This window comes from Rhopilema esculentum, chromosome 16, assembly GCF_057945365.1.
Source record: "Rhopilema esculentum isolate cy_ngs chromosome 16, ASM5794536v1, whole genome shotgun sequence".
Lineage (NCBI taxonomy): Eukaryota > Metazoa > Cnidaria > Scyphozoa > Rhizostomeae > Rhizostomatidae > Rhopilema > Rhopilema esculentum.
Genome location: NC_142830.1, coordinates 11,731,505 through 11,759,212, shown reverse-complemented (window position 1 = coordinate 11,759,212; position 27,708 = coordinate 11,731,505). Strand labels below are relative to the sequence as shown.

General features: G+C 34.5%; 2 protein-coding genes across 3 annotated transcripts; one reads left to right on the top strand and one right to left on the bottom strand.

Moving 5' to 3' along the window:
* Window positions 1-13,349, top strand: LOC135682698 (BBSome complex member BBS5). 2 transcript variants are annotated; one of them, XM_065197690.2, is made up of 17 exons: window positions 1-132; window positions 274-406; window positions 2,165-2,189; window positions 2,784-2,841; window positions 3,204-3,269; window positions 4,058-4,107; window positions 4,609-4,689; window positions 5,803-5,849; window positions 6,299-6,401; window positions 7,009-7,041; window positions 7,812-7,907; window positions 9,264-9,326; window positions 9,627-9,710; window positions 10,247-10,297; window positions 11,291-11,377; window positions 12,028-12,051; window positions 12,487-13,349. In XM_065197690.2, the coding sequence occupies exons 2-17, from the start codon at window positions 309-311 to the stop codon at window positions 12,592-12,594; spliced, it is 1,074 nt and encodes a 357-aa protein (XP_065053762.1). In that variant the 5' UTR covers window positions 1-132; window positions 274-308; the 3' UTR covers window positions 12,595-13,349. The 2 variants fall into 2 exon arrangements, with proteins under 2 accessions (XP_065053762.1, XP_088969170.1); XM_089113044.1 differs by having other exon boundaries at window positions 2,165-2,193; window positions 2,788-2,841.
* A 211-nt stretch (window positions 13,350-13,560) lies between these two features.
* On the bottom strand, window positions 13,561-24,445 carry LOC135682696 (male-specific lethal 1-like 1). Its single transcript, XM_065197687.2, has 8 exons — window positions 23,882-24,445; window positions 22,009-22,118; window positions 17,475-17,686; window positions 17,044-17,135; window positions 16,210-16,277; window positions 15,900-16,045; window positions 14,174-14,246; window positions 13,561-13,741 (listed from the first exon to the last, which is right to left on the bottom strand). The coding sequence occupies exons 1-8, from the start codon at window positions 24,248-24,250 to the stop codon at window positions 13,633-13,635; spliced, it is 1,179 nt and encodes a 392-aa protein (XP_065053759.1). The 5' UTR covers window positions 24,251-24,445; the 3' UTR covers window positions 13,561-13,632.
* Window positions 24,446-27,708: the final 3,263 nt, after the last annotated feature.

Here is a 27,708-nt window from a genome sequence, read left to right as displayed (position 1 = left end):
GCTTTTGCTCTCTGTCATCGCTGCGATAAGATGCGACACAGAAACGAGGCCGCTGTTGCTGTGTTTTTTTGGAAATGGCTGTCTGAGAGAAGACAACCTGCGAGCAGGTGAAGTGCTCTTCAAATAGCTCAGGTAAGGCAAAAAAGATAAGTGCGATTAGTGTAAATATTATAGCAATGCGACATAATTTTGATTAGTGTTCGAATGACCTCGCGTGCAGTTGTATCCTCTCATCAACTCTCTGATAGTTGCTCAACATGATTTTTTCTCTAGACTTGCTAAGCAAAAGGGCCTGGGAGAAAAGCAAAATGCAGAACCCACCAGTCAAAAAAGAGGCAGACAAAACGGCAGCGCCATCTGCAGATCTCTGGGAAGACAGGGATGTCCGCTTTGATATAACATTGAAGTAAGAATCAGTTTAGTTACATATTTCCAAACAATTGTTATGCTAATTCACACATAAACTCAAGGGTCTTGGCGTACTCCAATGATATAAGCTAAATAATTTTTTTTGCTATTTTTGCTGTAGATTTTGTTACCTGTTTCATAGCTCTTAGAAATAACTTTGCACCAATATGAGCCAGATAAAGTGTCCTCGATTCCCTAAATTGACTCTGTTAAAATTCTTGAGAAATTTGAATCTTAGGTAATTTGATGCAAGTTTAAGATGCAATTTTATAACTCTTTTATCTTGCTGTAGTACGTTTTACATTTATTGAGTGAGGAAATATATAGAGGAAGGTCCAATGTATCTCATCCAATTCCTATCAAAGGTTGGAATCCATGAAACTTCATGCCAGATATTGGCCGGCCAGATTGGAATATTTAAAAGATATGCAGAGGATCTCTTTCATGTCCATGAAACTTGCGCATTTGCAAATAGCACAGATAAATATTTTGTGCGGCTGAGACTAATTACCATAAAAACACAGTATGTAACTTTTGGGTATACATTTCAGAGAAAAACATTAGTAACATCATAAGTGGCGATAAAAACAATATAGCACAGATAAACATTTTCATAATTCCTAAAAAGTAAGAACGAGGGGGACCAAACCAGATGAGAATAGTTTCTGTAAACCAAAATCTGCTCGAATTTTTGAAAACTTTGTGCATGGTAATAAATTAGATCTTCCTGTCCCATGTGTATTTTATATCCCAGAAATGATAAAAATATCCTTCACATATGTTTGTTGTTATTTGGCATATGTGTGTACAAAAACAAGCCTTGTGCGTATGCAAGCAAAAAGTCATGACGACCTAGGCGATCTGCAACTCTTGAGGGTCTCCAAATTCAAATTTCATTAAAAGTGTCAAGGTAATTTTTTCAGTTAAAGAAGAATCCTGTGCAGCTGGATGAATCATTTTAATAGAAATTGCACGGCTGCAAACGAGGCTGGTACTTGAGGCAAAAATTCCAATCTGGTTGCCCAGTAAACTATGAAGCTGCTCCGAAGGTTCTACATCTTAATGCTAATGCCAAAACGTTTTATTGTACAATGCATAATAGAAACTATTAATTGTCTTCTTTGCCAACAACTGTAGTTTATGAGTCAGACCCTGGCCCAAACTAGGCAGCCAATCCATTCACCTTTACACCAGCTTTTTTTCTGTTTTATGGCAGTATGCCAAGGAAACTACAAAGTCAGTGCCAGATATCTCTGGCATAAGTTACATTGATTCCGCCCTGGGTTCCTATGAATGTTTATACCCAAAAGCTGTCAGTCATCAATTTGCATGTAAAGTGCAGTTTTCTTGATTGTTTTTTCTTATTTTTTAATGTACCTTTGGTGTTGATATTTAAAAAGTACTTAAATAACAAAATATTGTCTTAATCAACTATTTGTCAAACTACCCTGATATATTTTGACAAGACTATTTTTTGGAGCATGAATTAGTAATGAAAATGAAGTTTGTTAGGGGGGAGGGGGGTGGTTGATGTTGGTGGTTTAATATTTTCACAATTTCAAAAGATGCTATGTAGTATTGCTTTCTGTTGAATTTTTTTAGCTGTAGCTCTGGCGTTATAAACTTCATTGAATTAATATGAAAATTGAATTGAGAGGGTTAAATATTGTTATCAAGATATTTAGCAATTTGTTAGCTCAATTACCACTTTCAAATTTTGTTTGTTTTCTATTGAATTTCTTTTTTTTTGCAACAGCCAAATGAAGAACAGACCTGGCGAGGTAAGTGCAAAATCATCTTTTAACACCTGGCAGATAAAAGTGTCTTGTTAGAAACCTCAAAAATAGGGTGTCACTTTAGGCTTGTTACTTCCTATTTCCAGACAAACACCCCAACAAGTTTCCTCCTCAAGGGGATGTAACAAAGATAAGCTAAATTGTTACAATTACAGATTTTAAATAATTTTCCTAAAGACTTTAATTGTCTTTCACGATTCAAGCTACTAAGTAGCTTCTCTAGAAAATCATACATAGAATGATTATTTATATTATTTAATACAATATTTGTATTATTTAGTTGTAGCCAAATTTATGATTAAGTTTATTGTATTAATAAACTATGTTAGTTTAAGGTTCTTTATGTTTGCTATCAGTGTATTTATTTTGCGTAAGTAACGTTATATGTAGTATCATTCTACATTATGCAAACTAAACAGAACTGAACATAACAAATGCACAAGTAGTGATTTTTCATGTTTGGAATAGCAAAATGTTGGGTCCAAGTATGAATTTTGTTTTGTTGATTCTCAACATCTAATGTCAGTTTGATGGTTGTTATGAAACTACATTAATTTGATAACCCTTCAAACACTATAGGTAGTTATTGATAGACTGGATTCTGTAGAAGATACTAAAGGAAACAATGGTGATAGAGGTGGGTTATTCTTCTTTTTGTATAATCTTGTTGAATAATTTTAAATAATAATTTGAATAATTACTTGTTGAATAATAATTTTATTTGATGATGACATCAAACATAAAACATAGAGTAGTAACTTAAGAACCACCTTATTCTATTTGCCAATGCATCTTTTGAGAATTCAGAATTCAAAATTGAATTCCTTTGCTTTTCACAGTATAAAATACCTCGCATTTTGTCTCTTTTTCCTATTAAGACACCAGTAATTTGTTTACTCAAACTGGTGGTATTGATTTTTAAAGATTTATTCCTCTTTCATGGTATGTAAAAATTCTTCTGCATGTGATTCTCTTATTTCTTTCTTTAATTTTTTTTAGGAAAAATGATTGTTACAAACCTCAGGATAATTTGGCATTCAATGGCAATGCCTAGAGTTAATCTGTGTAAGCACAGTAAACTTCTTTATTGTTTACCATAGAATATCTACCTAAAATGCAGGGCTTTAAAATGACAGATTTGCTGGTACTGTGCTGTAATTTTGGCTGATTACAGGGAGGGGGTAGAATGGATTGGGTATGGGGTCAAAACGAATTTGAGGGCCGAAAAATAATTATAGTCATGATTAATTAGCATTTTGATAAACAACAACAATCAATTTCAGATAAAGATCTCCACACAGTTTAAGGTTACAGGCTTAAGCCAAATAATATATTAGAACTGATTTACAACACTGCTCTTTGCTTATATATTATCCAATTCAAAGCTGAAGAACAAGGAGGTCACAAGACTCTAGTCTGTTGAGAAACTTTTTCAAAAATTAATTGATGGTGTGTATATATATTGCGGATGTATAAGGAATCAACTTTAAAATTATTTTCATGTCATTTATGTCTTTGCAAAAGGCTTGATTTTGCTTCATATTAAAATCTTTAATTTGATACATGTGGCAAGGCATGGATTACCATATTTCTTGAACCCAAAAGCTTTTTCTGTGAAGTTGAAGGCTTCTTCATGTTTCCATTTTTTTAAAATGTGAAAATGAATCATGGTGTACAGATTCTGGCTATTATTAACAAAATAAAGTATTCTTATATTATAATTAAGAAAATGCTTGCTCTTTCTTTATTTTCATAACAAGCTTAAGTTGGTAATGTAAACAAACCTTATTTTGCGAAGTTACTTGTTTTCAGCCTTAAAATTTAATCATGCTAATTGCCTTCTTATCTTCAAGCCATCGGTTATAACTGTGTGTTGGATGCCAGTGTAAAGACAGCTGTCTCTGTGAGTAGAGCCATAGAACTTTGTTTTCAATAATAATTTTATGGTGTGTTCAATAAAGCTGAGCTCTAATGAGCCCACATTCACAGCAACCTAATACCATATCTACTGGCAATTTATGTTCATTGTCCTAAAAATACTAAAAGATCAAGCAATACCTAAATAACTGCATTGCTCCTTTGAACTGTGATGGTTAAGTGGCAGCAATCAGTGCACAAAAACATACCAGGACAGTGATGTCATTGAACATTTGTTTTATTTTTCATTCTCAGACTTTCAAAGTTTGAAAAGAACATTGTAGCAAGTAGTAAAACTCTAAATAACATCTTTTGAATACTGCAGTCAACATTTTATGTTTGTTTGGAAGGTTATATGTTGCTTATTCAGAAAATTTATCTAAAATTCTAAAGGTTTTTGTACCATACCAAATGATGATTAGAATATGATGCAATTTTTTGTTTTTTTTTCTCTTTGATGATGTCTAATTCTTTCTTTTTATTCCAGAAACTTAAAGGCCAAACTGAGGCACTGTACATGTTAACTCGATGCAACAACACAAGATTTGAGTTTATATTTACCAGCCTGGTAATTTTGAGTTTGTTTTATAATTTCACTTTCATTTTATAGTGAACATTGTTATTGCATCAAGACCAGCATTGCATTTTCCCCTTTCTTATTAGGTGCTTCAGTCCTTTTCGTGAGCAAAATTATGTGTGTGTGGCAAATGGCACATGTAAACAAATTTGCGCATACGATCGCACTTGTAAGAAAATTTGAAGTGATAACCTGATAAAATTGATAAAAGGAACAAAATTGAAAAATCATATTGTGGTCAAAAGTGCTAATCAAGGGAAAAGGATAAACAATCATGAGATCATAGAATATTGATGTTAACAGAAAACTGCAAAAACCTCTGTTTGCGTGATGAAAAGCACACACAATTTACCTTGTGCGTGTGCAGGCGTGTGCAATGGCACATGCTAAAAGAAAAGGACTGGTGCTTCAAAAGTTGCATTCATTGATCAGCTTACTTTGACATTAACCAATTTGTTGCTAGAACTCTTGAGCTATGATCATTTAGTATCTTCAATAATGTATTTGAATGGCTTTGAATATATTCATAAGCATTTTCTTTCTAAATTGTTTATATGCTTTACAGAAAATCTGGGTTGATCTTGGTATCACTGAAATTATATTCAAACTAAACATGATTTTTTAACGAAAACAGACCTGTCAAGAAACTCATTTTTAACTGAAACTCTGATCAAATTTTTTCTACACCCGTTAAATGTTGTTTTTTCATTAACATAAAAGAAAATGTTTGTTGATACAAGCTTTTGAATTTATAACTGGTTTCCAATAGTTTAATCTCATAACAACACTGGAACATGAGTTGCTAATATTTTAAGCCTCTTGCAATGCTCAATAACTCAAATTTGCTGTTTCCTAAGATTATGGATTGAGCAAATATATCTTTTGGCTATAAAAGGTGCCTAGTTTCATTTTTATTGCTAATCCTTGTTGATATGCATTTTCTATCATGCGTCTTTCTACTTGTACTTTACATCCTGGATGCTAAATATTACAGTAGACTATGCTAATTTTTTTCAATTAAAGGCTGGCTTACAATTTTAACTTAAAAATCTATACTGACGTTTTAGCTTGTTTTATACTGATATTTGTATGTCTTATTTACAGGTTCCTGGAAGTCTGCGGCTGTTCTCTACAGTACTAGCAGTATTTCGGTATTTGTCCAATATTATTTTCAAATTTTGCTGTTGTCTGCTTCTTGGTATTGATAATTTTGGAGAAAGATTCATTAACAGACCATTTATGAAATGTTAGTGCTTCTGCTTCTCTTTAAGCATTAATTAAGGTTTGTAAGATATTCTATCTGGTGAAGGTCTGTATTCACATGCAGTTCTATTTCAGATAATCCCATAATGTGATCTAGGAATGATGCAAAACCACAGGTACCAACTTGAACCTAAATGTGATATTGTGACAGAATATTAACAGCTTATTGAATAGCCTGTTGTAGCATTATGCTATTGCTTTGTGGTTCTGGCATAGTTTTAGGATTCACATACCTTGTCAAGTTGAATAAACTGATGTCTGCAAAACCTTGTGTCATGATTCTTGTGTCTCATAAAAGGAGGCCATGCTTTATGTTGCATCACCCCTAAATTTACAGGGCTTATGAAACTACAAAGATGTACAGGGAATTGAAACTGAGAGGTGCCTTGATCTATAATAAGCAGCTTCGCTTGCTGCCATTGGAACAGGTCTATGACAAGGTAAGCACGTGTTTTGTTGAAAAATATTGATTGGTCAATAGATCGATTATATATATTCAATGATTTATGTTTCAAAGTAACACCAAAGCCATAGTTTGTATATTATAATAAAGGATCTCCTTATTGCTTAATTACAATATACCTGCTTTTAGATTTTTGGAAGAGCTATTTTCTTACAATGATTGGTTAATTTTTTTCGTTATGAATCCCCATTCTCTTTGAAATCTAATAAAGAGTTAGAAAATAAGATCTTGCATTAACCTTACTGGCAATGATGATACTAAAAGCTTCTAATAGTCGTTAAAATCTGCTAAAGGTAAAAATGGTCTTCATGGTACCTAGAGCTCTCACATACTGGCAATCGCCAGCCAATTCACTGTCATAATGAGGCTGGAAACAAAATTTTTGACATGCAGAAGCCTTGCACCAAATTCTGTGTTTCATTAAGATGTAGTCAAATCTAGATTAGCATAGGAATTGTTTTACAGGAAAACGAATTAATTAGCTTATTATTAATTAATTTATTAATTTAACGATCGCTTTTTTTGCCTTCTTTAAATTTCTTAGATTAAAAAGCTTTGACATTTTCTTTTGCATTTATTCATAGGTTAATGGTGTGTGGAATTTATCAAGTGATCAGGTATGAACTCTTTGTTTTCTACCCATGTCATACCTGGTTTTCTACGATATCTGTGTCAAAATTTCTAAGAACCAAAAGTCCTGGGCACACATTTCAAAGCTCGGGTGTTTGAAAGCAAGCTTATGCATATTGTTGCAATTATAAACTGCAATAAACCACAGCCTTCTTTAACATACTACCTGGAGGGGGGGGGGGGGAGGCGATTCCCCTTCCAGCTACAGTGACCTTCCATCGTTCCAAACAATAAGCTATTGCCCTTCTTTTTATAAAAACAGGCTCCCCCAGCTGATTTCCCTTCGAAGATGCTATGCAATGTACGGAACACACATGGAGCTGGTGTTAGTATCCATTGTAAGATGGTGTTTCATATCTGGGGGCCACTTCTGCAAAGTTTCGATCGTTTCCAGGACAAAAGGCCCTTGTCTATTGTTCGAGGTTGCTCGATGTACATTGGAGGCTTGTTGACTACGACAGCTAACGTTCATTCATAGAAAATTAAGATTGATTAGCCAAAAATTGTGCAGCAATGCAATCCATAGTCTCGTTGTAAGAACATGCATCAGTGCTTCATGGCTACTATCTTTCTGCAGGTTCATTTAACAAGAACATGTTGGGTCCTTGACGCAAAAGACGAGCACTGTGATTTAAAATAAGTAATGTCCTTTAAAATATTGCATCTGTGTTAGTAAGGCAAGTTTTATTATGCTTTGTGTCCAAGAAAAAGAGCCACATTCCTGTTTCGCTAATATTACCTACCTTTTTGCATTTAGGGAAACTTGGGGACATTTTATATCACAAACGTTCGATTGGTCTGGCATGCAAATATGAACGACAGCTTTAATGTCAGCATTCCCTATCTGCAAATGGTGAGTATTTATTCAAAATATGGACATTGTTGATAGAGATGTTTATACAGGTGATTCGAGTGTAGCTTGTGGAAATATATTTTGTGTAGATAAGCCATCTGTGTTAGCCAAAGAATCGTCGCGTTGTTCCTAGAAGCATGTTTTCCTCGTGCGGTATATTGGAAGATTGTAGGTAGAAAGAAAATTCATAATTTGAAAGTTTGTTTCCAATGCATTGTTGTGTAAACCTGCCATTTTCATACTTAAAAGCAACGGTTTTGCTTTGAAAAAGTTGTATTGACAATTTGAGAAAAGTTTTTCCTTTTATCATTTAAAAAATGATAAAACTCTACAGTGTTGACAGTAAACGACAACAGATTCTGTGAAAAGCATTTTTGAACTTTCTGCACTCTGTGGGATTCAAACAATAAGCACCAAAATTAAGGCAGATGGCAGTGTACTTTGCGATAAATTCAACAGTTATTGTTGGTGAAGAAAAAGATCATCCAGCTGTTCTTAAAATCACCGTAATTATCAACTTTTTTGCTAAAATGTTGGAAGAGAAAATGCTTTTAGCTATTTGATTGTTTGCATAAGTACTGCGACCTAATCAGTAATTTTTTGTCCTGTGTTGACCTTAATGCTTTTTAATCTCGTGGGCGAGAAGCTTGTTATTTGTGTTGATTAAAGCTTTGGCAAGTTCTGCCAAAACACGTTGCAGCTGATCTGTTCTTTCGACATGTGAGAACTGAAAATTTTTTTGTTGCCACGAACATTTGCGACCTGCTCAAAGCATTCTGAATCATGCTTGTAAACTTTGAGCATATTTTCTCCCTGTAGTTTATATTAACAAAACTATACTCAAGTTTTCAAAATATTGCTATTAAGAAAGTTAAAATAAAGTGGATTATTTTGCCTTGCACCTCAATGCTTCAAGATGCTAGAATTATGCAGAGTTCTGCCTATAAAATGTTATTTTTTATAGGTTTGCTATCAAAAATCCAAAAAGTGCATAAAATATTTCATGCATCGACTTTGATTAGTCACCACATACCATAACCGGCATTTGCTGTTAAAAATTTATTTGACCTACTCAGAAAATTGTTGAGAAAAAAATTACGAAGACTGGAAGCAAGTCTAGCCTTTCAAGTAAAGTTAAACCTACATCAACCATACATTTCTGTTTCCGGCCACATCTGAAACAGACATGCAATGCCCCGGCTTGACAGGACTTACGAAATAATGCACGGACTATTTTCATGCCTTTGGCTTTGCCTTTGCCTTTTCCTTTTTCAAGATATGCAGTTGAAAAAGCCGTTCCGTATTTTTGCTGTTTTTGAAGTTTGATCATCAGTGTGCCTTGACTCTTGTTTTTAGAAATCTGTCAAAGTAAGAGACTCGAAATTTGGCCTTGCACTTGTGTTGGAGACCACGCAGCAAGTAAGATTATTGTTAATCAATTATTGACTTGAGAATCGTTGTCGTAGAGCGTAAGTGTCTTCTTTTGTGAGATTTAACCACTAATACTTTGTTATTTAGCAACTTCTTATCATTTGGTTTTTGGGAAAAAACATTCTGTTGGCTGTTTTACAAAATTATACATATGATGAGCACATAAGATTTCAAATATGTTTTTCAGAAAGCAGGAAATTGTTTTCATGTTTGAAGCTTTGAAGCTTATCACCGCTAATCAGAATTTTTGGAACCCATTTTCATTTCTAACATCTTATTTTACCATAGAGTGGTGGATATGTCCTTGGTTTTCGTGTCGATCCATTTGAGAAACTGCAGGATACAGTTAAGGAAATACAAAATCTGTACCGTGTAAGTAATTAATCATTTATTTGTAGCAACCACGCATTTTCTGTCGCTGTTAGGCATGCTCCTCTCAAATGAAACAATATTGGTACTCCATCTGACGATATACATCGCAATACTATACCAATACTATACCTTAACATGGAAATTGAAAGGAAGAAAGACAGCTTTAAAATACACAAATCGGGGGCTAGGTTGAAGAGGCATATACGAGGGGGGTGGGTAATTAACGATTTAAGGAATTCAACGCTTATAACACGATGGGAAGGACAGAATAGAAGATTGATTGCATTCAAGTTCACCGTATTTCCTTGAAAGAAATATTCAAGCATTTAGAACAAATACTTGAGTTGCGTCCATTTGTTTCTTCAACGATCGACTAAAATCCCATCGCCTATATAAGTGTATTTTTCAATTTTATTCATATACTAAGCCAAGGCTTGAGAATGGGTAGTAAGCAGTAAGTGGTAGGCTGTACTGTTGTAGCCTTCCATCAAATTTTTGATTGGTTCACTCAAATTTTTCGTTTGCCTTTATTTCAGGTATACAGTGCATGCCCAATCTTTGGAATTGAGTTTGAAACGGATGACAAGGTGGGTAGTGAGATTTCATTTTAGGTTTGCAGTGAATCGCTAACGAAAATATCAAAAAATTTGAAAGAACTCGTGCTTTAGCACAGCAAGCATTCCTGTTAGTATCAACTCCCTCTATAACAAGCCCGTTAACTTTGAAATTTTAAGCTAAACTCTGAAAAGCGTGGCCAAAATAAATTATTTGATTTCAGACGCATTTCAAGGACTGCAGTGTCAAATACCGCATTTCAAGATACTTGTTTGAGCTATAAACCCCGCCAAAAGTCGAAAGCAGTTTACTCTTAGAAAAAGCGTATGAGATTTCCACGAGAACAAAAGGATTTCCATGTATTTTTAAATAAAAACAATAGGATTTCCACCAAAGGTGTACGGGAATTTAATGAAATGATTTGCCCCTCGCCAAAAGTCTTTGTAATGTCATGTTTCTTTAATGTTGTTGGTAGAATAAAGTAACTGTTTTCGGTAAATGAACGACCCCTCTCTTCCCTAAAACATGTTGTTTCTACAGTTAAATGTCATATGTAGCGGAAAGGAATTCTTTGGTTTATGTCCAACCTTTTAACAATGCATTAAGCAACATTGGTCGGGGAAAGCGATGGGTTATAGAAAGTACCTTTTGGCGGCTACTGTAGCTTTTTTTCCTTTTGCAGCCGATAAATAATTTAGTGTCTTCGCCTTCATTCCCATTCTCTAAAGATTAAAATAAGGTGTTCACGTCTCTACGGTACAAACGCCAATACATCTCTCAAAAGCATGCAAGTCTTTGATATAATTCTTTAAAACTTGCTCTAACGTAACTTGCTTCTTTGTTAAACCTGGTGATCTCAAAACTTGTATCAATAATTAGATATAAGATCTTTTAATATGTTTGAAAAGTAATGCATGTTTGCAGCAAAATCCTTTCTGATAAAAGCCTATGAATTCTGTTGTAAAATTATAAGATTGCAACAGATTAGCTCAGTACGCATTAAATGTTATTTCGGTGCTATACAGCCGCAGACCTTGGAAGACATAACAGTTGACCCGGTTGAAGATGATGTGGAAATTGTGGACGAAGGAAGCACATCTGACGCATTCGCGGTACGAGAATTTATCTTACTTATTTTGAAACACTGTCTGAAAATTCTTGGAACGGATAAGAATTATTTCAGTTCATGTTTTCAGATTCTTAAAAATGTTTTCCAGGTTCCAGTGCACAAGAATAGTTTTATTTAACAAGCCTGTTCAATTTTCAGATATTTGGATGTTTTAGAAAAAAATTGATACCCTTAGTTTTAAAGTTGATACAGTTATTTGCTACTTGCAAGAAAGACAAAAATCTATTTTAATTATCAAATAAATATTATTGTTGATTATATACACATGCTGATGAAGATATCCCTCAACTACAATGAAATTCAGTAAACTTTTTCATACTTAATAGAACTATTGGCTGGATAAAACTTTTTGCTGATACCAGAGTATTAAAAATAAAGACCTTGTGATTATTAAAGCGATGTGTTGACACCTTTAAACTTTTCACCCACGACTGCTTTCAACTTTTCTCATAACGTTACTTATCCACACGACCAAAAAGTGAAGAAATTCTATAGATAAAAACGATTGCCCTTTATGAAGCGGAAGAATAACTAAATAATTTTTACCAAGTCTGTTGCTTTTGATCAAAATAGAACTAAACATAACACCCAATATAAACTTAATTCTAATTTCAACCTTTTTCCCCCTTAAAGGCATACTTTGCAGATGCAAACAAGGTAAGCTTCTGTTTGTTTTCAAGTCACACAGTGCTTACTTTTGTTAAGCTACTTGGCAGCTTGTATAATGCAGTAGCGTACGAATTTAAATTGACATTCTTTGCTATCAAGACATAGCCTGCTCTTACAAATGGAATGTTCTGTCTAAGAGCCAAAGATTTTCTTGGTAAGGTTTTTTCTTCAAATAGCAATATATTCCTGATAAAGGATGATATATGTAGCTACAAAGAGTAAATCATTGCGAGTTGTTTTAAAAAATTATTTTATCCCTCCTTATTTATCTACGCCAGTTTATATGGTGGCGGACTATCAGATTAAAGTAACTTTGAGAATATTCATAAGTTTGGGGTTTTTCAGGTATCCGTTGTTTAGTCGTGTTTGATAGACTATTTTTAGTTCCAGCACGAAAAAATTGTCTATGTCATGTATTTGTAGGAGAAAGACAGAGAACCCGTCTACAGTCCACAGCTCGGGTTAGCGATCGAGAAGTTGAAGGATGGCATTACGTTATCTAGCCTCTGGGAGGTGATGCCAAGTGCATGAGTGAGCAGATTGCTTGACTATTTGTCTGACAGCAATGACATTTTATTAAGTTAATAGAAAGTTTATTGTACATACGGGCACTTAAAAGGAAATCGAAATCATTTAACGAGTTTTGAGTATTGGTTTATTAAAGGTTGTAGATAGTACAGTATTTAATATCACACATTTCCCTAGAAATATACGTTACAGATTGGCCAGGCCTCGTAAAACATAGATTATAAGTCACTTGCATAAGAAATATTCCATTTATTTTTAAGGAAAGATTTCCATAATTGAACAGATTATAATACTTTAAAACACGAACTTTCCTATTATAGCACAGTATCGAAACGCTAGCACAGTAACCCCCTCCCCCACCAACACCCCCAAACGTATAAAGGATTTCAGTCATGGGATTCAAGAAAATGGTCGATCCAACATAACTCGCTATTTGTCAACTATCTGGCACATTTCAGCCGCTAGCAAAATAATACGTTTGCTTGCAAGTGCCCTACCATACAAAAAACTCGGTCTTTAAATATTTCTAACCCTTTACTTCTGACGGAATTCTGATGCCAACATTAAAATAACCTATTTTGAAGGGCAGACCGGAAATTGGTAAAAGGAGGTCAGCATGAATCGTAACTTTGTGTAGATTAACGTGCAGCTTTTGAGATAATTTGCTTATATTATAAAAAAATAGCACTGTGTATAATAGCTAAAAGTCTTTAAGTAAGGTTCCTGTTAATTCGAACTTCTCTTTTGTTAAAAAGTTACGCGAATAAATTTTTGTTGATTCGAACCTTTGGCAACTTGAATAAATTATGATTTTGCTCAAATGACGTCACAGGTCACAGCGCTACGTGGCATTGATGGCGTGATTGCAACGATCGAATCTTTGACGCACACGTGCTCACTTTTGGTAGACAGAGTGCTCTATCCCTAGGCCCTATCGCGTTTGAGGTCGGGATAAAAATAACAACAATATACATATCAAGTCGTTGTTAATATAATAACTATCGATAACATCACTTACACATTAACACAAACTATAAATACTTAATATTTATACCAAGTCTTTCTTCTACTTCCCCTGCACGATTTCAGTTTTCTTTGCCTGTTTTGGATTTCCTTCTTGGCTACATCAAACCAGGGAAGATCAAATTCCCTAGAAAAATCCATACGCCACTTAAAATTGCAAAAAATACATTCACACAACAATAAACAAAAATAGTATTTTTAGTTGATTTATTTGGCAGGCTGGATCAACTTCCGGTTCAATTTAGAATGTATAGAATATTGCACAAAAAATGCTTTGTGAAAGTGCAAACAATCAAGAGTTTCAACAGAACGTTTACATTATTTATTTAGCTACCAAGAGAATGCGGTTAGTATGCGCGTATAAAACAATATCAGAAGAATTATGTGATTAATTGAGGCATTGCTACAATAGGAAGAGATGAGAATTATAAAACTATTAGAATCATTTGTCGTTGGATATTTATTTATCGTGCAAAATTCCAATTCCGTAATTTGTCGTTAGTTAGCAAGCAAAAACTCATTGCCGTGTATGAGGATGACTTGTAAAATTTAAACTCACGATCGTTCAAGTTGCGGAATCCTCGCACCCAACGCAAAAACCGGTACTTCATTGACGACTTCAATCGCCATTACTAAAGAAACAAAAATAACAATCATAGGTGTATAAATTGTGCTTCAAGTTTGCAGGCTAAAATAGGAACATATAAACAAAATCTACGATAATTTCTAAAAATTGGCTGAATATAGCCAAATTCATCGGTGTACAGACTACCAAGAGCATTTGCTCGGGAGATGAACCATTGCCGTCTTCTAGACATGCACTAGCCCTTGTTTCAGGGTCATTGCACATGCAAATTATCACTTGAAGCCCTGGCGGGAAGTTGTATGGTCCTAGAGACAACAGCTGTGCGAAAACTGTTATTAATGCGCATGTGCTACGACCTTGCAACACTGATTGGTTTAAGACGGTATTGTTTCGAAACAAAGGACTGAAGCTTTCGTCTCCCGAACAAGCATCTTTCCTTGAACACGACATATTTTGAGTACAGGACACTTGACGTCCGCTATCTCGACCTTTCAAGAGAGCTGTTTGAGAAAGCGAATGTTTGAAATAACAGATATCCCACTAAAATAAAAAAATTGCAAGGTGTTCTAACATTAGTTACATATCTAAAGATTAGTTACAAAGCACAAAAAAATACAAGATTGCTAATGCCCAATCAGGTTATTACTAAAACAATATAAACGAAAAAAAATAATGAGTATTTTTCTATATAAACCTTTGTATCAAAACAATTGGAAATGGAGAAACGTCCGAGATGGCAAATGTTCGAAATAGTGGATATTCGAGATAGCGGATATAAACTGTTATTGTTCTATTTAAGATGTGGCAATCAAATGTTTCTTTGTATGTACAGGACAGCGAATAAGCACCTACGTCCGAATAAGCAACAATGGTAATGTAATACTGCTTTGTGCTTTGCCTCGCAACACACGTCATACTTCACAGCGACCGCACCGCCACGCCTTACTTGTGTTGCTCAGCATTTTAGTTTAATGGTTGCTACCAACAAAGTTATACGTGATATATATTTTGAAGCTCATTTTGTTTGTTTTTCTACATTCACGTTTTCTAATTAACTCAGTAACACATTCGTATTTTCTCGGCATTATATCTTTAATCCTATTTACCTCGCAGATTTTAAATAGACCTTCGCATATGATTTATTTGTCCCTAGAGTTCTACCATTATGTTGCACAATCATGTATTTAGATACTAACACAATTAGTTCATTTCGCTTAACGAGAATGCTTGTGAAATGTTCTCCAGTTAGTTTGAAAAAATACGATTTACTTGTAAAAGCATTTCGTGAATACATATCTTGTTGTTCCGAGAAATTTGTCATTGCTCTTTCGTTTGATTCTGGAAATAGGTCCTTAGACCGCTGAACGTATTACATTAGTTAATATTTCAATTTAAAAATGAGAGCTGAAGCAGTTTTGTTGAGCCAAAGCAGCTCGATTATCAACAGTAACGATCAAATATGCTTGGAAAACCAAAAAAACTTCACGTTTTAAACAAACCATATAAATTTATGGAAAACTGTAGGATTTAATTTACAAGGGCTTAAACAAGCGTTCTCCCTAAATTTGTAAGCATGCAGGCTACATGCTAATCGCCAAAATTTGTGAAGCCAATTGCAAAACCCCAATGGGGATCATTGTAACTGAGCAGCTTACTACGAAAACAGGCAAACCAAAGATAAAAATCTTGATGCTCTTACCATTGCCACTAGGTGGGTGCAAGCACTTGACCTTTATGTCATCTGCCTTGGACTGGGTTTTTAATTGACTTGGGTCTTCTCTTTCCCTCTGTCTTTGACGCAGATTCTCTTGCATTCTCTCTTGTCTAAGTTGTTGGATATCCCATCTAGAAAAAACAGTATCATAAAAGTATATAAGTTTCAATATCAATAATCAATAACATTTTCAATATCAATTATCAATATTAGCATCAATAATCGATATCCAAATCAAAAATAAATAAAGCATTGTTTGAAATTACTTTTCAAAATCATAAGTAGATTCACTCACTTTTTTCTCCGAATCTCGTCTAGTTCCATTTTCAAATGACGGCGTTGGTAGGACTCGTCATCAGTGACCTACAATTTGTAAAGAGTGGCCTGGCTAAATTTTTAAATGACAAATGCAAAGCCTGCTTTTCAGGAGCAACTCTAAGAAAATTGAACACAAATATTGCACTTGGTTTTCACATTTCAAAACATAACACAATTCATATCATTACTTACATGACATATCAATATTATAACTTGTATGATATTTTGTCTAAACCAACTTTTCAAATTGTGGGCCTACTTTAGCCTATGTTCACCTCTCTTATCTTTTATATTTTGCATAATCCCTCAAATCCTCTCCAACACATTCAATTCAGTACATTTATTTCAAATTCAGTAATATGTTATTGCATCACAGATCATTTCTTGTGGAATTGAATTATATTTTCCCCGCTTTGTGCTCCCTCTGCTTACCATATTTATTACTATTCTTAATCAAAAGATCCTTAGAATACGTTGTGGTATTCATGATATTAAAGCAAATCATATCCTGTTGATTCTCTTTTCAATGTGACACTGAATGAATTTCTATGGAATGAAATCCACTGTAATTTGACAATAATTTCAGGACTTATTCAATCCCTTGTCATGACGTTATTGTCACAAATGGTGAGAATCGAGATCTAGCTTCTTTTCGGAAATGCTTGCCTTTCTTGTAATATTTTGTATCTCTTTTCTTGGTATAACCATTTGGCAATAGTCTATAAAAATTACAATGCCCATACTACATTTTCAAGTAGATTTCAGGAATATGAAGTTTGCAAGAACAAGTAGAATCCAAAAATAACTATACCTCGTCAATGCCCTCAACACTGGCCTTGTGATGTAGCTTTTGTCTTTGAACTTTAGATGTATGCTCAACTGGAATATCTTTCCATGATGGCACTTGAACAAGAAAAACGTTATAGCCTTGTCTAAATTTTATTCTAATAAAAGTCTGATGTGGAAGACATAATGTAAGCAGCCAAAAGCATCTGGAGTACGCAAGAAATCTAGTGACTACACTGGCATGAGTTAAATTATTTTGTAAAATATAAAAAGCAGATACTATGCTAATATTAACATGATACCAAAATTATTTTCAAAAACTTTGACAACCATTGGGAATCATATTTGGCTACAATTGTAATTTTCATGCACAAAACATTCAGTACATCCCTGGCTACAAATGGAAATATCTGTTCTCATTGTTCTTTAACAAATGTTTCTGTTAAAAGAAATTACCTGGGATTTTTATGTCTTTTTCTGGCTCTTTTGGTGCCTCTGCTATTGAATATGATGGTGCTTGAAGATAATCAACATCAGTTTTTAGGAACAGACCAGTTCCAACATCTTTATTTTGTTTTGAAGATATGGTAACACCAACTGTGCCATAAGATGCAGATTTTCGTGGTCTTCTAGGTAATTCCGTTGAGCAAATTGAGTAACTTCTAGAACTAATGTAAGGAAAAAAACCTCAACTTAATGACAAGATCAAAAACTTAATTTGATTTAAAATTCTTCTGTTGTTTGCTAAAGCACATACTTTTCTGTTGACATATAGTTTGTAATTTGTAATCATTTTTTTAAATGTGACAGGTTTAATGGGGTACTATGTAAAACATTTATTTTGATGGATTTATCTGTCCATTGCCTAAGTGGGTTTACATAATCTTTGTGTCAAATGAAGGGTCAAATGAAATGAAGTATCTTTGAATACCATGAAGGATCACACCAGTGGCAGCTTATAATTTTATTCAATTCAATGATCAAATACTTAACATTTTTGAAATGCAGATGAAATTACATCAGACTTGGTTCATTGAAAGTTTGTTGAAATTGAGCTGCTTAATTTTCTTGTCATACTAAAGGAGGCACTTGCAAAAGAAAAAATGTGTAGAATTCGAGCACCCTACAACTGGTAAGAATCTAAAACCACCCAACAATGTCAAGGTATTCCATCTCAAAATATCTTCTTGTTTGAGAGCCCTATGTGACGTATGGTCTTTTCTAATATCTGCCTGCTGTTTTTTGATACACTGAGGCTACAGCCCTTAGAAGACGCTATGGCAATTCAACATGAACTTTATCATTTAATCTGTTCTTCCTTGGTGTGAAGACCTTGACCAAAAGTTACTTTGAAATACAAAACTTTTGAGTCTGTCTATGAAACTTTTTCATGGATGTGTGGAAACGAAAAAAACATTTTTGATTCTGGAAATCATGGGTTTGATAGCATCATTTAAAATTTTTGTTTTCAAATAATTTCTAAAAAATGTTCCTCTTAAGTTTGTACCAATCTTTCTCTTTGTTCTAACATTCAATGATCAGTTGTTGATTCAATGTAAGTGGCCAAAATGAGTCATGTTTAACTTAAAAGAAAATTTTCCTTTTGATGTATTAAGATGAACTTTCTAATAAGTGCATCTGCATTAATGAACTAATGAAGGCTGATCGCCCCTTGTGTGTCAGCTTATTCTAGTGCCAGTGAGACACTGACAGCAAAAGTGCATGCAATCTTGATAAAGGTCTAAATTGAGAAGTGGAGAGGTATAGCCACATTTTAATAAAATCAAAGGGATCATCTCACTGCAAGATCTGACATTAGACAGAAAAAACTCTAAAAATGTTAAATTTGCACAGTGCATGCAAGGATGTTTGTTTTTTTATGTGCTGTGTTATTTTAATTACATTCTTATACAACATTCATTTGGATGTCAGCCCAGGGTTTATTTACAGGCATTTTCATCCTTGCACAAATCAGTGTAAAAAGATAATTTTGGAGGCAAAAATGGGGTCAACAACCAGGCTTTAGAAAGTAAAAGACCTAATCATTTCAAAGCCTTTTAAAAGTAAGGTCATTTCCAAGCGTCATCTTGAGACAGGCATTGTTGAAGGGTGGGGGTGGGGTGGATAGACTACAAATCTACCTGACCAAAAGATTTTGAAATTCTTTTGTAGCTGGCACAATCTTTGCAATAAATTCTTATTAAACTGACTCTTTGGTATGTCATTCAAAATATTTATTTAAATGATAGACCTTATAACTAGATAACTAGAGCAGTAAGTCGGGAGAAGCACAGGGTGTGGTTACTACCAAGGCGTCACCATGGTTGGTAAATCAAACACCAGTACTGTTTCAAATAAGATTAAAAATTTGGTTTCGTTTGTAAATTATGTGGCCTACACCTACAGCAGTACACCTTAGGCCTTATATGGTAGTAAATGCCTTCTGTCAAACTTCTTTTTGTGCTGCTGTTCACTGCTCTTGGCAAAACTATTATATATCAAGGAAAACATTCTCAAGAATTTAGTCTCTCCTTTTTGGCACTGTCATTAACATAGAATTTAGTCCTTGATATGTTATGCTAATTCAAAGAAGGAAAAAATTAGGTTCATGGTTCATTCTGCTAGTTGCTATTTACTGGTCGGCTAGGCAGTGATCCCTCTTGGTATTTCAATATTGATCATTTAAAATAGCTTGTAGTTTCGATAGGAAAAATAAAAAATTTCATCACTGCATAAATTTCACCCATTGCTGCACAAATTGGTCATCATTACACATTAAATTTCTCCCTGTGCCACTGGAACATTTCCTGCTATGGAAATTCCCAAATACTATCAGAAAACAAATTTCCTTCAAAATAAGCACTTGATTGTTGGCAGTGATTACCCTAAACAGTTGCACATACTTTTCAAAACAACACAGGACAGAGAAGAAGGCACATGAAAACTTGCAAGAATAGTCATAAAAAACCCTATCTGCAAACCAACATTATGGGTAATGTTGATTTAATATGTAAAGTCTTACTAATACTATTTGTAAAAAGATCATAATGATGATTGTTTTGTAAAAAAAATGGGACAATTTAGCCATGGGTACTTCTTATCTATAATAATAATATAATATAATAATAATTGAAGCTAAATCTCCATTTCGGAGCAGTTACCCAACTACTGGGTATCACAAGCTGGTGCTATAATTTTAGCCAATCTTTTTATTTCTATTTCATCCATTGGTAAGAAATTTTTAAAGGGTGTTGTTGATACTTTTAAGAATTTTTGAATTATTTGTAGCTAAACATGTTTTTTCCATCTTGGGTTTTTGATAAAAACTTGGGCAATCCCATAAGTGTTCAATATATTCCTCATGGGCCCCACATCTTCTGCAAAGAGAATCAGAGTACTTTCCTTTGTAGTTCGCTCTTAAGTCAACCATGTTTAGTTTTAATTTCAGCAGGGATGACGCGTCTTCACACCCCAGATATTCTTTCATTTCAAATTTACTACCCTTGATAAATCTAAGTTTAGTCTTACTATTATTTCTAATGTTATTCTCTATGATTATGATCATTTTTTCTCTAACAACTTTTTTCCACTGTTCTTTGGTTAAATTTTTGATCTGATTTTCTTTGAGGTTAATATCAAACAGTTTTATGTCACTAATCACTTCTTTATACCAACAGTTTGGGAAATTTAAACGTTTTTGCTCTTCATAAACTAACTTGGTCAATCTACTTTCGTTCATGTTTAATACCTTATGGAAGTATATTAATCTTTTCTCTTTTATTCTAAATTCCATAGGCATCAGGCCACATTCAAGGACTATTCCATCATATGACATTGATTGGGGTAGAGAGTTAATTATTGTTACTGCATCTTTTTGCAATTTTTCTAAGTTTTTAAATTGCTTATTAGTTACGTTAGTCCATGTTTCACATGCGTACAGAACTTTTGGCATCAAAATTGCTTCAATCAGTTTGATACTGATTGCAAAACTTTGTTTCTTGAGTGCCTCCTGTTTAATAAGGAATTTTATTTCTTTAATAACTCCCAAGGCAGTGTTGATTCGTTTACTGATGCACAAATCCAAGGTTCCTTTGTTATTTTTCAAGTCTCCTAGATATTTATATGACTCTACTTCTTTAATAACTTGGCCATTTAAAATTAAAGTTTCTTTTTGGAATTTTTTACTTTTGCTATATTGCATGATCATTCGTTCACTTTTATCCAAGTTGAAATTCAGAAGGTTTTTCTTTTGAAACTCTTCAGCAATAGTAATCATTTCCTGCATTTTCTTGTGAGATATGGAAGCAATTAATATATCATCCTGGTAAAGTAGTGGAGGTATCAAAATGTTCCCAAAGTTAATTCCTAGGTTTTCTCTTTTTACTATTTGCATACCTTTATCAATATGATTGGCACAGATGGGGGCTGCCAAGATAGTTCCTTGTTTTAAATTTTCTTTAATTCTAACCTGTCTTGTAATTCCACTAGGTGTGTGGATTTGAATGTATCCTAGGACGCTAGGCAATCATGGACATTGTTTAATTCGTAGACATTTTTAAGAAAGTTTCCTTTCACCCCACTTCTATACATATCTATGATGCAAGACTTTAGCCACAGCTTATCAAAAGCCTTCTCTAGGTCCAGGTACACAAACTTCACTGAGCATTTTAGATATTTGTAATAATCGTTTATTGCTTGCCAAATAAACAAATGATCTAATGTTGACCTACCCTTTCTTCCTCCTGCGGCTGCCTCTGAAAACCCTTTCTCAATAACATTGATCTGTCTATTAAGCATTAATTTTTCGTAGATCTTACTTATGCTTACTGTTAGAAATATACCTCTCCAGTTTTTTATTGCCTTTCTATTCCCTTTTTTCTTATAAATTGTTTTTCTAGGCCTGACATAATAATTTGAACTAAAACTGAAATTAGGCAAAAATGTAAGACCTTCAATTGTCTTTCACAACAAAATGAACAAAAAAGGGTACCTCTTTTGAGTAGATGATGCTTTGCTTTTTACAGAATCAGTGTCATCATCAACTTGCTTCCTGATTTTGAGGGCAACTCTCCTTTCCATACGGTTAATCCTTGCATTTAACTAAGTGGTAATAAAACTTTCATTATAAATATACATTTATATATGTAACATCTATAGAAATTTTCTTGAATGGTGCTCTGCTTGGCCACATCAAAAAATATTTGAAAAAGTAAATAACTAAGGGTAATGTTACAAATAACCTTGGTTACATGTTTATACAATGTTTGGCAACTAGAATTAAGAATTTTGAATGAACCGCAATAAGTTCTTTAGACTAGGCAAGGGCAACCTTATGTTCTCTAATGGCCTTTGGTCCTTTTCAACTACACTTTCAACTACGAAGATCAGCTACACTTTAAAAAATTGAAAAGTTATATAAAATTGATAAATCAAACAAAGTCCAATACTCCACTCTTTTATTTGAGCAAAAGCTCAGTAATGGTTCACAAGAAAATGGAGGAGGATTGTAAAAGGTAATACATTAAGTGCTAGGGTAGTCATGGGTAATGCTGGACGCTAGGCAATCATGGACAAATTTACTTCTGAATATTCTTCTTGAAGCTGTTGTGTAGATTGAATAAAAAGGTCGTAAAATACTGTTGCAGTACCTTTCATCTTTGTTTTTTTCTCTGCCGGAATCCTTTTGCTACCAATGCTATTGAATAAAATGGTTTTGAACGCATGTTTGTGAATTAAGTATGCCTAAATTCAATTGATTTTCTGACTCCAAAATAGAGGTGTCGCTTTCTGCAGTGATCAGGCAATTCTCAATGTTTTTTTTTTGATTTCATACTATGATTGACTGAATGGCAGAGAAACAAATTTGATTGGATAACATAGGTATCAATTGCACAATTCTCATCACATGGCAAAATTCTGAGATTCCTCAACATCCCTGGATGAAGTATATTGCACATGCACGTGAGAAATGCCAGACAGCTAATGAGATGATTCCCTGAGAAATGGCCTGGCCATAAAATTTTAATAAACCCAATATCCATAGAACAAATTAACCCTATTTCTAATAAGATAAATTAGGTTTCCCGTTTAATTTTGTTTTTGTAAGATAACAATGAATAATGCGAGTTCGGATGGAATCGTTTCCTCTTCTGTCGGGACTCATTATTGTTTAGCCTTCATTATGAATGTTTTCAACTAATAAAGACATTTTTCAGGAAGGTATAGCCATTTCCCACCCTATAATTAAACTCATGCATTATCCCTGGCCTTATTCCATATTCCTATCTAGATCACAAAAAATGTGTTGCGTTTATTCTGCCTGTTGGATGTCCCACATTATCCACAGGGAGTGTTTAGCACCGGTTTAAAAGAAAACAAAAAACCTCCGTGCAATGAAATTCAAAAAAATAAATTCATCAAAAAATTTCCTTATAGATACAGTTTCCTAAGAACAGACAATGATATCGAAAAGAAATAGTGGTTATGAAAGATTGAGAAAACAATTAAAGATGTCCAACATTACTCATGACTACCCTAGCAATTGGCATCAAGACTATAAAGTTTGGTCTTTGTGCGAGTCTTGCATTCTACAATGCCACTTAGGAGAGCATAGTAATTTTGTGCGTCAACAGCACCATGATACACAAGCACATTGACTTTTTTATAGTTTTAAATTCGTGCCCCAGTATACTGGCCACAATGCCTTGAAAGATGGTTCTTATAGCTTGAAAAAGACATTTTGTGGACAATAACTAACCTACAAGCTTTTCCACTTGTTCGAGCATTCCATTCATCCTGATAGAAATTAATTAAAATCAAATTAAATTTTATGAATGCTGAATACATTTAACAAGAAATCTTACGTGTTCGTTTTCACTTCTCAAATGGTGAATTTGTTTCTCTTTCGACTGAAGTCTCTCATTTTGCTCTTCGATTATATCGAGATGAAGCAAAAGGAGCTCACGAAATTTAATACTCTCTGTCGATTTCTCTTCAAATATGCAGTTTATACTTGTGCTGTGACATGGACAGGTACATCCTTTGCATTCTGTTTTCCCGTTCTGGGAACGCTTCGCATCGTCAGCTTGACTTCCTTCTGTGCCCAGGCCATTATTGATTGATTCTAAGCTGTCCTTCACCGGTACAATCCCTTTTTCTGTATTTGTTTCGGCGACTTCACTTTGTTCCATATCAGATGCAATCACCATTATTTTGTCAGCACACGTAGACATTGGTTCGACGATTTATTCTTGTTGTCACAGCACCTTTGCATTTACAGAGCTCGCATGAAGCTGAAAATACAACTCTCCTCATTGCAGCGCGCAAACAACGTGTTGTTGTTGCGAATGTAGGGGTTTTGTCGTTGTTGTTGTCTCTGGGCGCATCATTGAATCACAAATTGGATAGAGTACCGAAGTGTGACGTCATGACGCACTAGCCAAAGATTGGAGGATAGAATAAAACAACATGTTCCGTCTAGTATTAGAAACAAAACTTATCCCCAAAGAGAACAGCCACCTCGGTCTTGCAAATCTAAAATTACAACTAAAACCTGCGATTCTGCTATCGGGCAGCATTTACTGGAAAACCCAGATTGTAACCCTCATTGGCCTATTTCGATCCACAACTGGGTGTATATATTTCCTAGCGTAGAATTTTTGATCTGACGTTTTAAACTCTGAAGAGTGTTAGACGAAAAGCTTTAGTTTGCTAAATGTTTGCTTTTTTCAAAGCCATTTTCAAATTATATTATATTAATTTTTTAAATTTGACCAGACAGTCTGAAAAAATGGCCTAAAATACCTTTCAATATGCAAAATTAGTAAGATATGTTCAAAATTTGGCGATATATGACCAATGAGAGATTTCAAGTTTGCTAACGGATTACTGTTATTCATGAAGTTATGAACCAAGACAATATTGTAATAGAGCTGAATTTAGCAATTTTACTTGCTTTTGCATACGTAGGTATTTTGTATATTACGTAGATTATTGGAATATACCTCTTGTGTCTTAAATGTTCTGTCTTCGCGACACAGCACCACGCAGCATTACGCAGCGTCGAGGCCCTATAAGGGGTATTTGAAATATGAAATAATTGCGACTTTTGGAGAAAAAATATAAATATTTAGGTTTTTAGCTTTGAAATATGAAATAGTATTGATTCCCAGAATGAAATATCAAAATAGAGAAAAAAATAACCGAGTGTTTTAATAAATTCTATGTGAGGATTATTATTTGATCGCAGAAGCCACACAATTGAGCTGTTTAGATATTTGTCGAACTCAAAACTCCAAGAAATGACTAGAAAAACAATATTCCTTTCCCTAAACTTGGAGTAGTAATGGCCTTCATGGCCAGCGAGACGTATTTGAAATTGGAGGGGCCAAAATCTTAAAATTGTTAAAGATTTAAGGCCACCCCCATGGTTGATGATAAGATAAATTATGAAAATACATACTCTAGGGATGCCGGAAACATCATCTAAGATAGATTCAGTGGCGTAACGTACGGCCCACAAACATTTGCCACCCCCTCGATTTGTTACTTCACCACAGCTATTGACGATTAAACCAGAAAAGGAAAAGACAACAATTGACAGATTTAAACGCATTGTAAACTTTATATGCATGAAAATATACACAAAGTGTGACAACTATAGAAGGAAAATTGCTGTTTTGTTAACGCAAGAGAAAATGTGTCATTTCAAAATCCAACCAATGAGTCATTAATTTCAAAAAAGTTCTTTCTTATCGATGCTATAAATAATTTATATGCATTTTCTGGCCATTCTTAGAATGTCATATATCAAAAAAAATTTTCCCGGCAACCATTGTGGCGGCTTTCACTAAACCCCTGAGCAATAAAATCATTTTGCCCTCTCGCTTGCAATCAAGTTCCCCCCAGCCCTTTCCATGGTATCTATGTTCTGATCTCAGCTGCCCCCTCACAATCAATGTTCCTGGCTTCTCAACCAATGATCGGAATCAACATCAACTATTGTCATGTTTAAATTGCAATTATTCCATGAAAAAAACAACTTAGAAATTTCATAGAACCCCTCCCGGTTAAAATTTTATGACGACATCCCTGCTAGTAATGTATGCACAATTTTTGTTGGTTTATTAAGTGTCTTTGTATAGACACTTAATAAATTAGGATTACATCATGTTGCGTAGTCATTAGTTATATTGGGTAACATTTTATGCTTAGCTATGCTTTTCTGTTATTTACTTGTACGTATTAATATGCGTAGTTAGCTAGACTCGGGGAGATTCGGAGAGCGATTCAAAGGGTACAGACATAAAAGGCAAAACATTAGAAGGAAGTTAGCCGTATCGCCCAAGAGGCTTTCGAAAGTTCTTGCGGCCAAGTTTGCATTTAGGACAGACAGTGCTTGAGAAAGACTGCGCTGTACCTCGTTTTATATTTCGTTGGAATGTAATGAATATTAGAGTTCACATAGAGCCGTCGTTTCTCATGTTAGCAGTTTGGATTAAAGTTTAGCCTTGGAATGTCAGAAGCTGGAAATGGAAAGAAAAGTATAGCCGCTTGCAGAAACCGTCATTCTTTAGAGTATCAGTCTTCGCAGCATCCCTCTTTTGGTTTAAAACATCCATTTTACAATATTACAAAGGTCTGATGGGGCAAGAGCCTGTGCTCAAGTTGCTAGGTATTTCATCACTTCGGTACCCCATTCAAGGGAGGAGCGCATACGTTCCTGGCATAAACTTGGAGCCATCGCTAGCTACGGGGCATAAGAGGGGGTGCTTAGTTCCCATTTGCTGATAAAATATTTTTTGCCAAAGATACCGGCACCTCTACACAGCAAAAACTCCTTGTTTTGCAATGCCCCCCTCTCCTAGTGCTCAGAATGTTGGTGCCCGAGAAAAATGCAAAACTGCAATAAATTAGCCTCTGGAGAGGAGTTGATATTTCAGACAAAGTTATAACGTTTTAAACAACTGCAAGCCAATGACTGTAAGAAATATGCTAAAATGTATTTTAAGCTAATCTAAAGGGCGTGGTCGCAAAAAGTTTCTACCCACGTGTTTATTTATGCGTGAAACAAATGAAAGGGAGAGACAAATATGGCAAAATAATAAATTTAAACCGCATTTTGAAAAACAGTCCCCTGGATACTACCCTGGGTACCAGAGCCGCAAAAATCTAACGTAACTTGCGAAAATTTGCAAATCACTAACTTTTTCAAAATGCGGTTTTTTCAAAAACCGAGGATTTTGCCATAATTGTCTCCCTCTTTAATTTTATTGTCATTTTCTATACCTATCGGAACTGCTTGGACCATCTTATTGACTGTAAAATTTGCAATCTACAATAGACCCATTGTTTACGTATTTTCGAGCAAGACCATCGTTTTTGCATGATGAAAAGCCTTAGTGGCCCTTAAGATAGAATATGACATGGGCCTTCATGTGATTACCCTGACCTCAAACCAATACATCTGTGAAGAATTGCTTGCAAAATAACATAAAAAGCAAGCTTATTTTATTCGTTCAAGAGGGCGTGGCTTCAAAAATTTTTCGGTCACAACCATTTCAGCCCCTCCACTTTAAGAGTGGTGCGCGGTCCCTGATATATTGCTCCTTGTTGTGGTCAACAACAGACGATGTGTAGATTTCTTAGCTGCAATGCAGCTTCGAAGCTACCCTGGGTACCAGACTCACTA

Bases quoted from the DNA above. Each gene is read 5' to 3' on its own strand.
- LOC135682696 (XM_065197687.2), bottom strand. From the start codon at position 24,250: ATGTCTACGTGTGCTGACAAAATAATGGTGATTGCATCTGATATGGAA. The intron at 17,687-22,008 runs GTACCCTTTTTT...TCCTTACATTAG, and splicing joins GCATCATCTACTCAAAAGAG to TTCTAGAAGTTACTCAATTT. The intron at 17,136-17,474 runs GTAATTTCTTTT...TTCTTGTTCAAG, and splicing joins AAAAGACATAAAAATCCCAG to TGCCATCATGGAAAGATATT.
- LOC135682698 (XM_065197690.2), top strand. From the start codon at position 309: ATGCAGAACCCACCAGTCAAAAAAGAGGCAGACAAAACGGCAGCGCCA. The intron at 4,108-4,608 runs GTGAGTAGAGCC...TTTTTATTCCAG, and splicing joins GTGTAAAGACAGCTGTCTCT to AAACTTAAAGGCCAAACTGA. The intron at 4,690-5,802 runs GTAATTTTGAGT...TCTTATTTACAG, and splicing joins AGTTTATATTTACCAGCCTG to GTTCCTGGAAGTCTGCGGCT.